General features: G+C 41.5%; 2 protein-coding genes and 1 long non-coding RNA gene across 5 annotated transcripts in view; all 3 read left to right on the top strand.

The window, feature by feature from the left end:
- Positions 1 to 381: 381 nt before the first annotated feature.
- LOC110527470 (diphthamide biosynthesis protein 3) lies at positions 382 to 1,346 on the top strand. The gene is made up of 3 exons (XM_021608752.3): positions 382 to 601; positions 686 to 760; positions 947 to 1,346. Exons 1-3 carry the CDS (start codon positions 494 to 496, stop codon positions 1,019 to 1,021), a joined length of 258 nt encoding a protein of 85 aa, XP_021464427.3. The 5' UTR covers positions 382 to 493; the 3' UTR covers positions 1,022 to 1,346.
- Positions 1,347 to 2,316: 970 nt separating this feature from the next.
- LOC110527469 (cytoplasmic protein NCK2) overlaps positions 2,317 to 15,089 on the top strand; it is a 67,227-nt gene continuing 54,454 nt past the window's right edge. For 2 of the 3 annotated variants that reach the window (XM_021608749.3, XM_021608747.3), the window contains exons 1-2: positions 2,317 to 2,541; positions 2,766 to 2,972. The gene's annotated coding sequence lies outside the window, so the exon portion shown is untranslated. Of the gene's footprint in view, positions 2,542 to 2,765; positions 2,973 to 13,224; positions 13,530 to 15,089 lie in introns of those variants that run through there. The other variant, XM_021608750.3, reaches the window with a different exon arrangement.
- Positions 10,049 to 15,089, top strand: part of LOC149982327 (uncharacterized) — a 139,437-nt gene continuing 134,396 nt past the window's right edge. Inside the window, exon 1 of the long non-coding RNA XR_016497113.1 lies at positions 10,049 to 15,021. This is a non-coding gene — a long non-coding RNA (uncharacterized LOC149982327). The remainder of the gene's footprint in view (positions 15,022 to 15,089) is intronic.

Here is a 15,089-nt window from a genome sequence, read left to right as displayed (position 1 = left end):
CTCAAGGATGATCAATGGAAACAGGATGCACCTGAGCTCAATTTCGAGTATCATAGCAAAGCGTCTGAATACTTATGTAAATAAGACATTTCTGTTTTTTATTTTCAAATACATTTGCAAACATTTCTAAAAACTGTTTTCACTGTCAGTATTGTGTGGATTGATGAGAAAAACATTTCATTTGATCCATTTTAGAATAAGGCTGTAACGTAACAAAATTTGAAAAAGTCAAGGGGTCTGAATACTTTCCGAATACACTGTAAGAGCATAACCATCTGTAATTGCGAAGGTGTACATGACCATGCCAACAATATTGTCCTCAGTTGAGGATTCAGAACTCTATGGTACCCCCTGATGGTCATATTTGGCATTACTTTTAATGACGACATGATGTGCGACTGCGCAGAGATGGTACGTCACACTTTCACTTAACAGAGTAATGTCATCAACTAGCTAGCTAGCTGGGTACGAATTAAATTATTTTACTCTAATAATGTCGGTCTATCACGACGAAGTTGAGATCGAGGACTTTGAATATGACGAGGATGAAGATACATACTATTTTCCCTGCCCATGTGGCGACAGATTTGCCATAACCAAAGTAAGTACCGCGTGAGGGCATCCCCTGCGAGTCACGTTGTGCCAACTAGCCTGTGATGGTTGTATTTAATATCTCTACTTGCAGGAGGATTTGGAAAATGGTGAAGAAGTAGCGACGTGTCCGAGCTGCTCGCTCATTGTTAAAGTAATCTACGACAAGGTTCGTGTTTAGATAGCCTCGGTGTCTCACGTTCTGATCGAGTCAACGAGACTAAACGAGAATTAGGAGGCCTCGCGAGACTAGTGTATTGATGGCCCCACCCTTGTCCTTGAATAGATTTTTTATCTTTCTCTGATATTGTAACTATTGTGTTCATGATGCCTAATCTATTTCTCTATTAACCAGGAGGAATTTATGTCTGGGGAGATAATCGAAGCACCAATTACAGAGACCAGATTGAAACTGGCTCAGTCCTCCTGACAGCGATGACACACCTCTTCAGTTTCTCATCTCCCATCAGTAAAAGTGGACCCTGTTGCATTTGTATGTGCTCCCACACAACACAAAGGCACACTATGAACGATATGCTTCACTGGTGAGGTCTGGGATGGAGGATTCTCAGCATTCATTCACAAGTTCCTGGCATTGATTTTGCAGAGTTACATAAAACGACCCAAACTACTACCATTTGCACAACGTATTTAAATAAATCCTTTATTCTTTTAAGTCTTTCAATCCTTTTTTTTTTTATAAACATGTTATGCATTTTTGTTGATTCCTCAAGATTAAATCTGGATGAAGTGAATACTGTTTTTTCTTCTTCTTGTTAACTGCTTGTAGTTTTCTGTTTGAACAGCAGGGGAGGCAGATGTTCAAGGAAAAATACAGGCCTACTTACTGTACAGGGAATAAATAGAGTGCCGTTGGGAAAAAAGGGTGTATAGGCTTCTCTCTATTCTAACCTAACAGATACTATCCTTGGGATTCCTGAGATTGTTTCAATTTAAAAGGAACGAGCTGGGGTAAGAAATATGGTGGAAACTCTTTAGCCCATGCTTAGGCCAATCTTACAAAGCCTTACATACCCTTTACTTGGAACATATTTCAACAGTGTAGTGCTCTGCCATTTGTAATGCCATGTTTTAAAACAAAGGGATTCAGTGGTTATGTGCGAGCCAGTGATCTTCTTGACCCTTACATTTTAATCTATGAGTCATACGAGAGACATGAATTATTCATATTGGCTGTTCATTATGATGTGTATGTTATGGATGGACAAGTTGCTGAATTACAATTCCCTATTTACTTACCCTTCTCTCCCCCTCATGGATAGAAAAAAAAAGCATTGGATTGGCGTAAGCTGGGTCTAGCATGCAAGTTCTCACCATACTTCTCTTACACCAGTCCATTATTTTAAATCCAGAAAGAGTACAGAATCGTCCCTCAGCCAATACAATAAAATGACTCATTCCAAACACATACATAACCATATATTACAATATTGACTGGTACTGTGTCAGCATAGCTACTGTTTCACACCACCAGCTCTCCTTATTGGCTCCTTCACAGCAGGGCCTGACCTGTCAGAGAGAGGAGAGGAGTGTTCCAAATGGCACCCTAATTCCCTACATAGTGCACTACCTTTGACCAGAGCCCTATAGGCTCTAGTCAAAAGTAGTGCTCTGTGTAGGGAATAGAGTGCCATTTGGGAGAAATCCAGGGAGAGAACATGATGGTGTCCTTCACATGATATTGAAGGTCCTGCCTGTCTATTTATCCAATATCCAGTTAGCTCTGTGGCTGATGCTGTGGCGAGGGAGGAAGCTGAGCACGAGTCAATACGTCTAACCGCATCTCTCATCAGGGGGGCCACAGCAACGGCAGACAGGCATTGACAAACACGCCAGCACTCAGTCAGAGGAGCCTCACAGAGCAGGTCACTGCTGAGGGAGAGAGAGAGTTACTGAGCACTGAGCAGTAGCATTCATGATGTTTGTGTGGTGTGTGGATGGCATTATGTACCACTACTCCCTCACATCTTGAGGAAAATAGTCATTATTCATGTGACGATAATTGTTTGTGTAAAGTGTGATAATCAGTCACAAAGAGTCATGAATTGCTCTGTTGAGAGGGATATACATTATACAAGACAATGCAAATGTGATGTAATGTATGTACAATAATTGTGTTGTGCTCTGTGCTCCCTACCCACTGCTTTTGGCAGGCGTGACGTCACATTTCAAGGCAGTTGGTTGAGCTGGAGGTAGAGGAGGAGACGAGCAACCCAGCGAGTTGAAAAAAAGAAGGAAAAAAAGATAACCAATCGTATTGGTTTTTAAACGTCAACTTTTAGACCTCGAAAGTGAATATCGAAGACTACTTTTGCAAATTCCCGAGCTGATAATCAGATTCAACTGGAGAAACCACCAAGGTAAGAACACTGCTGACGAACTGAGCGCAAAGTTATGGTTGCTTGCTTGACGGGAGGTGCGGTTGGTAATAACTGGCATTTGTGGATTTTGGTTAATGACACCGTTACGAGCGGATTCAGATTGTTATTTTTTAGATGCTAAAATACAGCAGTCAGAATAATGCTCGTGGATTCGGCGCCGAGAAAGTAGAATAGTATTGTTGTGTTTGTCCATGCGGTTTTCTGTCTCCTCCGTGGCTTTGTCAATGGCAGTACAATACAATAGCCCATTGCCGCTTGGTAGGCTACGACAGAGATGGGTGTTTGCGCTTTTGCTAATATTCTTTGCAACATTGTATTAGTTATGTTTCAAACTTTAACATTATATCTCTTGAATAATCACTCCGCTTCGATTTTCCTTCGTGGTACATTTGTTTACATACTGTAGTTAGACAGTCTTGGTGAGCAACATGTAGGCCTATTTGCAATAAGCGTTATTTTTTTTATTCTCTGTAAAACGTGCTCATACATGCCCAGTGTAGTTGTTGATTTACAAACCCAATATATAAAATATAATACATTCTGCCTATCTGTTTCTGTTGTTTTCTCATAGTGAGGTGATAGTTTTTTGATGGCTATGATAAGGTGTGGTGTACCTGTTTTTGCTCAACTGTAACAACCTGAAAAACTGTGGCGATGAAGAAGATGCAACCATTATTCTCTCTATGTCAGAGGGTGTAGGCTTGCAAGCCCAAGAGCTGTACGCAAGATGGGACTCAAACCTTTTCGTGCAATGAACACCTTCAGATCTTAGGCCTACATTTTCTTTGGCCACACCTAAACCACTGGAGGCTCCTCAGAGGAGGAAGGGAAGGACCATCCTCCTCCAGTGAATTTAATTAAAAATAGTAAAACATTAAAAGTTATAATTTTTAGATAAAATTGTAAATATAGTCACGTCACCAAATAATTGATTAAACACACTGTTTTGCAATGAATGTCTACAGTAGCCTCAACAGCACTCTGGGGCGGCAGGTGGCCTAGTGGTGGACTAGTAACCGGAAGGTTGCAAGATTGAAACCCTGTGCTGACAAGGTAAAAATCTGTAATTCTGCCCCTGAACAAGGCGGTTAACCCACTGTTCCTAGGCCGTCAATGAAAGTAAGAATTTGTTCTTAACCGACTTGCCTAGTGAAATATATATATTTTTTAAAACAACTGTAGGATAGCTTCATGGTGTAGCTGGAGGACAGCTAGCTTCCATCCTCCTCTGGGTACATTGACTTCAATACAAAACCTAGGCGGCTCATTCTCACCCGCTTCCATAGACTTACACGGTAATTTTAACAACTTACGGAGGATTTCCTCCAACCCATCATATTGTCCACCCAATCAAAGGATCAGAGAATGAAAGCATAAGCTACAGCTATCTAGCACTGCAGTGCATAAAATGTGAACAGTTTTGAACAAATTCATTTGTAAAAAAAATGAAGGAAAGCTATATTTTGTATTTTTTTTCTCACTTTCACTTACTTAGCTAAAAAATGCAACTAGCTAGCTAGTTTAGGCAACTCCAGTCCTTGTGGGCCCAATTGGTGTCAAACTTTTTCTCCATCCCCAGCTAACACAGCTGATTAATCAAATTGCGTTCTAAAATGAAGATCATGATTAGGTGATTATTGGAGTAAATCAAATCAAATGTATTTGTCACATACACATGGTTAGCAGATGTTAATGCGAGTGTAGCGAAATGCTTGTGCTTCTAGTTCCAACAATGCAGTAATAACCAACGAGTAATCTAACCTAACAATTCCAAAACTACTACCTTATACACACACAAGTGTAAAGGGATAAAGAATATGTACATAAAGATATGAGTGATGGTACAGAACGGCATAGGCAAGATGCAGTAGATGGTATCGAGTACAGTATATACATATGAGATGAGTAATGTAGAGTATGTAAACAAAGTGGCATAGTTTAAAGTGGCTAGTGATACATGTATTACATAAAGATGCAGTAGATTATATAGAGTACAGTATATACATATACATATGAGATTAATAATGTAGGGTATGTAAACATGATATAAAGTAGCATTGTTTAAAGTGGCTAGTGATATATTTTACATCAATTTCCATCAATTCCCATTATTAATAGGGGCTGGAGTTGACTCAGTGTGTTGGCAGCAGGTGTGTTAGCTGGGGCAAAACTGACAACAATCAGGCCCTCGAGGATTAGAATTGCCCACCCCTGGCCTACTCAAACACCCAGCTCAAACAGAGGGCTACTATGTTAGCTAGCTGGCTATGACTATCCAACAGCTTTTGGTTTGACTAATTTATTACTAAACTGTTTTTCTGAACTGCTTACTGACTGTACACTGTAACGTTACTTCATGATTCTAGTGGGTTTGCTAACATGTTAGTTATCTTGACTATGGCGTTACTTTAGCTAATATGGTGACAAAGATGTAGGCTGTGTGTAGAGGTTATGATATGGTTTGGCTTGTAAAGGTTTTTTCGCCAGGTCACATACAGCTGATGTGTTCTGCATTGAAGTCCACAAGGGAAGGGAAAAGGTGAGAGGAATACAACGTGAATACATAGATGAGAAGGAATACAACGTGGCTGCTATGAAAGTGAACTGTGTTTACGTGTGATCAGGGGTGTATCCATTCTGACGATTCTGTTGAAAAACATTTCTTAAATGGAATTAAACGGGGATAAACATACCTGAATTTGTCCAATAGAAACTCTTGTTTGCAACTGTTGGACTAATGATTACACCCTAGATCAGCTAGATGCAGGCAAGAGTGTGCAAGGCAGTGTTGAATGTGTCACTGTATGTCCATGTGTCACTGTCTGTCACCTAAAATCTTTCTTTCAAACTGTGTGCTCCTATGTTGTAAACTTTAATTCCTAGGCTAGTTTGTAGCAACCTCATGATGGGTATAGGGAAAATGAGAATATCATGTAGTAGCCTAAACCTATCGACGATACATTGAATTGGGTGAATGGAATATGAATGACAGTCATCCAATATGCTGTAATAGAAATAAGGCAATGCTCATGAAGAAAAAAAGTCCTCCCTAGTCTTAAATAGCACCGACCACCGCTGACCTAAACATAACAATTTTTGGGGGGCACAACCATGTCACCACAAAGGAGTGACAAACACACAGTTTGTCCTCCTGACCCGCATTTAGGAAGCACTAACCTATACTAGCTTCATTGTCTGTTCAGTCTTGATCTTCACTATCTCTGTGTAGGAGACTTAATTTTTACCACTATGGCTGCATTTGTACAAGCTGCCCAGTTCTGATATTTTTTCCCTACTAATTGGTCACAGAAGATCTTTTTCAGAGCTGATCTGATTGGTCAAAAGGCTAAGTGAAATAAATATCAGAATAGGGCTCCCTGTGTAAACGCAGCACCTGTGCTAGAGAAACCAAAAATTCACTCTCTGTTTTTCTCACTGCACATTATTTCCTCTACCTGTGCAGGACTAACTTAGAGAATAGTAATATCCTTCACAGACATACTATTTTCGTCTGTCTGCTACAATGGATAATTGAAGTCCAATAAGTCATGAATTAGTTATGTACCACATAGGGTGGTGCAAAATGTCACTGGTAACATAATTTGATTCTCAAATGCATTCCAACGGTTCTGCTTCAGTTCTCACACTGCTATTAAAAGCAAATCAAAATAGCAGTCTAAACTATAAATAGAGAGAATGAGTCTTTGGATGTAGACTGACTAGTTGTTGAATGACATGCATTGGCATCCAGACCTATGAATGTAGGCTAGAGGAATCGTGAAATTATTTATTATGGTTAAACTTGGTCAATCATAGTATTTTTAAACATAAATAATGATATGACTCTTAGATGGATACTTTGGGATTTTGGAAATGGGGCCCTTTATGTACTTCCCCAGAGTCAATCATTTTTGTCTTTGTGTGTGGTTTGAAGGAAGTTGCTAACTAGTGCTAGCACAATTGCTAACTAGTGCTATCACAATTGCTAACTAGTGCTAGCACAATTGCTAACTAGTTCTAGCACAATTGCTAACTAGTGCTAGCACAATTGCTAACTAGTGCTAGCACAATTGCTAACCAGTGCTAGCACAATTGCTAACCAGTACTAGCACAATTGCTAACTAGTGCTAGCACAATTGCTAACTATTGGAAAATACCCATAGACTTACAGTCATTGCTAATGCTAGTTAGCAATAGCTCGCGACACTACGTCTAACTTCCTGTGTCCTACTGGACACAGAGACATAAAAATTATATCAACTAGTTTATCGGACTCTGGGGAAGTAGATTACCAAAATCCTGAATTATCCCTTTAAACTGTGAAAATGAAATCTGGGAATGAATTTAACCTTTGTAGTACTACAGAGTTACGTGTTTCTACCGTATCCCAAAGTGAACCTGCATGGCCAAAAATAATATCCAAGCTCCAGGTTTGAAATGTCTCTTGACTGTGATATTAGCACACAGTCTAGTTAAGTGTTCAGCTAGTTCACAATGTGTCAACTTAACAGGCTACAGCAGACGGCACGTTTCACAAAATAGACTGGTTCCAACTCCCAAAAGAAATATTGTTAGAACTTCATTAGCTACATAGTTGTAGCAAAGCAATTACACTCAACTGGCTTGCAAATTTTGTGTAGTGCAAAGTCCTTGACCAATCCAAGCGATCGATAAGAAGGTCTCCCTCTACTCTGCTTTATTTCCCCGACAGTTGGGTGAAGCAGAACGAGAAGGAGAGTGATGTTGATGGATGTCTGGAATAAGTCTTTTTTATTATTAGAGGTCGACGTGGAAAAAGTAGCCTTTTAATATTTAATCGCTGTGCAGTGAATCATCGATGCCATGAACAAGAATGAGTTTGGGTAATGGTACTTTAAAGTATTGGAGGAAACTTTGACTTTCCTTTTACACGAGGTAAATGTTATCCAGCACATAAAAGCAAACTCCTGTGCCAGCGGTTACTGAGACAGAGCTGTAACATAACCTTAATGCTCAGGGTCTGCACCATATAGGGAATAGGGTGCCATTTGGGATGCAACCAGTGAATCCAAGAAAAAATCGGGCTGAGCCTCATCCTGGTCAGTATGACCCAGAACGAACCCAATGGTAGTCTAGATTATGCACAGGGCATTTGATTACCCTAGTGCACTCAAACATGGTTTCTTTCGTCACATGAAAGATTATCCCAGTAGCATGCTGTAACCTCTGAACATGAGGAGGCATGGGCAGGGGAGGCACAATGATCCGCTCTGTTTGGTAGTGAGGGCTGACGCACTTCCCGGACCCTCACGTTGGGAGCATATGTCTAGCCGATTTGGATGCGGAACTGCTAGTTCCCCTGGCAGCAGTAGGATACTTCTGTGTGGCGCCACTTGCTCTCTCTTTTCTCCATTGCAAAGGGGTTCATATACGTGGCTTGCAGTATAACACTAGTTACCAGACCTTATGTCACTTCGCCTGGTCTTTATATTGTATCTCGTTCCTCTCTCTCCACTTGTCCTTCACCTTGGAGAATGTAGTGTGGTAATATTTGATATGTGTGCATATGCTATATTGTGTATATACCTCACATGCAATGAATCTATTAAAAAGTATATCTGACTCCATAAAGATTATTTAGCAATATGCAAGGTGCTGTGTAGACCATGTGCAAGTATTATGCTTTTCTAAGTGTATTTAATTATGTTGTAAAAGTGAACAATACATTATACATGGAATAAAGCTTAAGTTACAAAGCATTACAAGACACTGAATCTCACCACAGCAGGTCAGGAACAAAAAAGAGAATGAGACAATTAATCTAAGACCTTTTCTAACATCTTCACATACTGTGAAGTTAACCTCCAATCAGATATCAGACCTACACGATGTAATACCAACAGAACCTCAGCTTCTCAGAGGTGTGACAATGGGAGTTGGTGAGATCAACACAGAGGAGGCTGAATTCCTGAGAAGATGATAATAGCTTTTTGCATAGAGTGTTAATCAGAAGAGTCACTGCGGGGGCTGCCCTACAACAATATTCTCTAGCACTTCTTACTAGAGGAAGGAGTTCAACTTCCTGTATCTCTCTACTATCTTTCAGAACACCATTTGAACCAGTCTTTGATTCTGTCTGTGGGAACTTGGTAGTGCGCTAACTTTTAGGGTACCTGTAAAACATGACACTAGTTGGCGAGGAGCAGTGTTGCTAATTTGTTACGAGGATACTTTACAGAGTGAGTTTTTGACACAGTTCCAGTAGCCAGGAATATTTCCAGTATCAGGGCTAGAGTTGGAGTCTCGCCTCTCGAGTGAAGGTGCTATTTGAGCATTCTCCATTTTGGAGTTGAAGCGGGCAAGCTTAGACGGTGAATGTGTTGGTGTACGTGAATACAACCGGGTTTGAAACATAGGCCAAAATCCTTGGGATGCTTGTGATCTCGAGGGCTGCTTGCCGGAAGAGAACATTGTGCTGGGAAAGAAATCCTCACCACTGTTGCCGTTTCTTATCGTGTGAAAGGGTCCTACCGGGGAGACTCTGCTTGTAGACAGATGTCAAAAAGGCAGACGTTGGATTACCTTGGCTTCTGGTCAAAGCCAGTCAAGAAATCCATGGGCTGTAGTGCGTAGGCAGACCAAAGGGCTGTCAAGGGGAGGCCACTTTTTGGATTGTGAAGGCGTCTGTAGCTTAAATAAGATAGCCTAATTGCAGCGTGTGTGTGTGTGTACGCGTTTGCATCTGCATCTTTGGTCTGCCCTGTTTAAGCCTGAAGACAGACAGTGTTCCTCCACCCCAGAGCTCTGAGATTGGTAGTCATTACCGAACTCTGACACATCATAGTACCTCTGTTTCATGCGCCGGCTACATAATGATGTCATTCCCGCGTCCCACAGGGCCACAACGTTGTGTGTTCAGGTTTGCCAAGACAGAGACTCATGCAGAGGGGAAAAACAGAACAGGAGAGGGAACCTTTCAACATACAAGAAATGGTTGTTCCTTTTTCAAGGGGAGCAGATTCCAAGAGAAAAGGGGAATCTACAACATTGACTCTCCAGTGAATCATAGTCAACGTGAAAGAGGATGTTATGTAGCCTAACAACGTAGACTAGTGTGTATGACTAAGTAAGCCGTATGCAGCTAATACACACACACCCCATGCAGTTTCCAGTTTGTACACTTCTTTGTGTTGACCTAGACTAGAGCAGGCCTCACAACAGGCTGGATGACAGTGAGATTACTCTACCGTGGTAATGTGAACTGCAACAGGAGCACAGTATAATGCCGAGACATTTGTCTGTTGTGTTGAGTGTGCGTGTCAGAGAGGTTCTGTCAAGAGTAGGAATTTTACACTCCCAAGGTCAAAGAGCAATTCTATCAGTGAAGCAGCCTGGTGTCACCAGATCATAATCATTGTCACAGAACACCTTTGTCACTTGTGACTCTGGCTGTCGATGCTAAATGGGACAAAGTGAAACCGGGAGGGAGGGAGAGAGAGAGATTGAGAGGGAGAAAGGCGAAGGGAGAGAAGGAGAAACAGCCCCTGTAGAGATGTCTAACAAAATCTGACAGTTACCCAAAAGTTGTTGCATTTGGCAGTTGATCTCATTAAGATGTGCTGACCTCAGAAGCATTATTCCTTAATTGGTCTGAGCTAATAAAAGATTTTCACTAGAAGATGGCTCATGGGTAGGTTACAGTGTCTCTGGAAACCTTGTTGCTAGCTTGCACTGTTTCCTCTCCTTTCATGTGGTGGTGGAAATGTCAGTTGTTGTGTTTGGATAAGGAGTCATTTGAAAATTCTCCATCTGTTCTATCTTCCACCGGTATGTTTGTGAAATGGATGATTTTCCCATCTGTGATTCTCTGAGACGTACGGCATCTGCTTCTGTTCTGTCTCTAGGCGAATAGTAACGGCTCCGCCGACTCCACCAATGTGAGATATTTGAATATTTCATGTCTTTTTACCTGCTTTGTCCCACTTTTCCTCTGGAATATAGATTTCACAGTTTCTCACTGTCTCTGTTTTCTCAGCAACTCAGCTCAGTATGACAGATTTTAACACCATTTTGGAGGCGGTTGCTATCACAACAGTCTCAGGATGTGCAGTGGATGCCAGATTTCCACAACAATCACTTCACTTCAAATCTCAACATCTTAGTTCGTACCTGGAAGAATGACTATAGAGTTTTTCAGGAATTGGGGCCAAGACGAATTCCCCAACATCTATTTTGTTACCTCAAGTAAATCAGGGTTTGAAACATGCACATTTCAATCACGGGAGAGATCAATGAGAACCTGAAGATGCCTGTCAGAGTCAGACGGCCACAGTCTCTGCTAACCCAGTATGCTGTCAACGGAGATGCTTCGAGCTCCAGTTCTTTCAGTTCAGGTTCATTTGATGAATGCTAGAGAGTACAGGGGCTTTAACTCCAAACTGACCGCTGTGTACGGTCAAATGAGGGATTCCTCTTCTTCCAGGAAACGTCAGACAGGTCCTGGTCATCACCAAAACAACCTCCGTCCTGCCGAGGCATCCACAGCTTCCTGCTATGGTGGCGAATTGCACAGATTCATGTGGACTTTCATAATGTCTTTTAAAACAAGCCCTTTCTGAGCTTGTTTTAGGCTAACTGCTGTGGAGATGGGATGTTAGATTCCACTGCTGTGTCATTTTGAATGAGCTTAAAGGATCTGAAAAGCATAATCTTGCTAGCTACCCTTCATAGCAGCCGGCAATTCAGGTTTAGGCTAATACACTAATATCACGCATCGTAATTACTTTTATCGCCACTTAAAAGCCCTTTTGCTCAAAGTTATTCAGAGATTTTGCAGTCATTGACCGCGGCCCCAACAAGTAGAATAGGACTACCCTTACATTTGATGTTTTAATAAGTAGACAATCTTAACCAGAGCGACTTACAGAAGCAATTAGGGTTAAGTGCCTTGCTCAAGGGCACATTGAATCTTTGTTTTGTTTTACTTAGTCGGCTCTGGGATTCAAACCAGCAATTTTTCGATTACTGTCTCAATGCTTGTCCGAAGTTTGAACCACGGGATGGCAAATTCACTTTTCAGATGCAGCACCTGACAGCACACACTACTTTTAGATGGTTGTTTTGTGACTATGGACTGAGAAAAATACTTTGCAGCAGGCTTGTCATCGATTAGAATAGGCCTAAGTCGTGACCTGCGCCTGACCTCATAAACTATCCATTCAATCATGATGAGTCATGAGTATGTGACCTTTACCGGAATGTCAGAATGCCTCATGGAACTGGTCATCCAGTGTTGAGCAGATGGGATGCTTGCTGTGAAAATTAAACTGGGGACATTGTTCTGTAGGTATGTTACCTGATGGCTCTAATAGCCTACTGTGCTCATGACACTAATACCCTGACTACACCGCTCGCGTCGCGTGCGTGAGCGTTGCAAAATACATTTAGGAATCTATGTTGTTCAATTATTGCACCCACACTGCTCGCGCACGCCAACGAGCGTCTGCGTTGCCAAGGGCTAAAATAGAAGTCATTCCTATTTCTGACGCAGATCGCCCTGCAAGTCCTGCCTCTCCCCTCTCCTCATTGGTTTATAGAAGCAGGTACCCATGTGCCAACTCCTCATTGGTTATACCCACGTGGGTAATTGAAAGATTAAATGTTTTGCCGGTTGTCGTGGTAACACTATGAAAGTGTAGATGCCAATCACCATATAAGTTCAAAGATGAAAAAGCCTGGAAGGAGGAGAGAGGACTAGAAATGATTCAGTTGACCTTTTTATGTGTGGATTAACTATCGGAGTAGAGGACCTTGTGCATTTCAGGTAAAATAACAACTCAATGTTTATGTCCCAGGAGAAATTAGCTAGCAACAGCAAGCTAGCTAAATAGGACAAATTAGCTAGCAAGTGCAAGCTACATGTTTAATGCTTTTCAACCTGTCCCCAAATTAATGTCATTGGTTCAGAGTTTGTTTTGATATTTTAACCTGCGTGTCATGATCGCGTTTGGTGTAGGGGGACAAAATACATTTATGCACGATAGCGCACGATGGTCCACGCACGCAGACGGTTTGGGTTCCGTGTAAACAGTGTGTGAGAACAATAATACAACTGTGTTATTTTGGCCATGGAAGAAGCTAAATCGAACAGACATCAAGATTACATTTTGGTCTACTGTTGGAGGCTATAACTAAATACCTAGTTATGTTTCTGTTTGTGTGCCACCATGCCTCACTGTCAACAGAGGCAGCAGGGTAGGGTGAGGCAGAGCCTGCCTCTGAGTCTAACTGTTGAGTGATTATTCTCTCGAGAATGTTCTAGAGCTGTCTCTCTCTCTCCCTTTCCCTTTCCCTCTCTCTCCTCTTACCCTCTTTCCCTATCTCTCTCACTCTCTCCACTATCTATCCACTCAAATCTCCATTCCGAGCAGCTCTTTCCCAACAGGAGCATGTTACAGTGCTATTTTTACCAGCTAGCAGGGAGGGATACGGCACAAGCCATGGACAGGCTGAACAGGAGTCGGGACCACATTTGAATATGAGAAGTGGTTCCGAAAGGTTGGTTATGTAAAAAAAAAAAAATTATTGGAAAGGATTGGTTTATGTAAGAGAGCTTGCTGTTGTTGACGGGTCAATATGTCTTTTCCCACTGGTTTCTAAGAAGGGCAGGCTCTTCAATTCAGAAGGGCAGGATCTTGCTCCCTTGCACTTTCTGGGCAGGCCCTGAGTTGTTTTGTCCACTTTGCCGTTCAGTCTCCATGTTCTTCTTTTCATAGAAGAAAGATGGGTTTTCTTTGAATGAGGCTACTTTCTCTGCTCTTTGTATCTGCTTCCTGCAAACCCTTTCCCTGACCAGACAGTGAGTGCAAAGAAACATTGTTTCTGAATATCAGGCCTAGACTCTCTCCTCGCTACTGAATGAGAGCCTTGGGGTGAACCAGACTGTTGCAGTGTTCTGTCTCGCTCTCTCCTCACTGGGGAAATAAGACGTGTTATAGATCCAATAAGACTAAAAGTATGTGCTCCAACAGTAGACGTGAACATTGTCACACTGCCTAAAGGTCCTTCTAAAGCTCTCAGTATGCAGACCATGATTTGGAGCCAGAGACTACACTGGAAATCCAATTTGAGGAAAGTGGAGACTGAAGGGGCAGTTTAGGACATTTAGGATGACGAGGTGAAGTGGAGGGTGTAGCTGAGACTAGGGTTGCACATTTTGGGGAATATTCAGAGGTGGAAACTTTCCGTGGGAATTAACGGGAATATATGGGAATTAACTGAAATATATGCAAATTAATATTAATACCATTTAACCTGTTAGAGCTCTAGGGGCGCTATTTCATTTTTGGATAAAAAACGTTCCCATTTTAAGCGCGATATTTTGTCACGAAAAGATGCTCGACTATGCATTCTTGACAGTTTTGGAAAGAAAACACTCTGAAGTTTCAGAATCTGCAAAGATTTTGTCTGTAAGTGCCCCAGAACTCATTCTACAGGCGAAACCAAGATGATGCATCAACCAGGAATTAGCAGAATTTCTGAAGCTCTGTTTTCCATTGTCTCCTTATATGGCTGTGATTGCGCAAGGAATGAGCCTACACTTTCTGTCGTTCGCCCAAGGTCTTAGCAGCATTGTGACGTATTTGTAGGCATATCATTGGAAGATTGACCATAAGAGACTACATTTTCCAAGTGTCCGCCTGGTGTCCTGCGTCGAATTCGGTGCGCAATTGCCAGTTGCTTCTACTTTACCATTTGATTCAGGGGAGAAAGCATGTGTCCAAGAACGATGTATCAATGAAGAGATATGTGAAAAACACCTTGATGATTGATTCTAAACAACGTTTGCCATGTTTTCAGTCGATATTATGGAGTTAATTTGGAAAAAAGTTCGCGTTTTGAGGACTGAATTTTCGGATTTTTTTTGGTAGCCAAATGTGATGTATAAAACGGAGCTATTTCTAATACACAAGGAATCTTTTTGGAAAAACTGAGCATCTGCTATCTAACTGAGAGTATCCTCATTGAAAACATCAGAAGTTCTTCAAAGGTAAATTATTTTATTTGAAGGCTTTTTATGTTTTTGTTAATGTTGCGTGCTGGATGCTAACGCTAATG

The sequence above is a fragment of the Oncorhynchus mykiss genome, chromosome 7 (genome assembly GCF_057628025.1).
Source record: "Oncorhynchus mykiss isolate SJ-2025 chromosome 7, ASM5762802v1, whole genome shotgun sequence".
Taxonomy (NCBI): Eukaryota; Metazoa; Chordata; class Actinopteri; order Salmoniformes; family Salmonidae; genus Oncorhynchus; species Oncorhynchus mykiss.
This window is presented reverse-complemented; position numbering and strand designations above follow the sequence as displayed.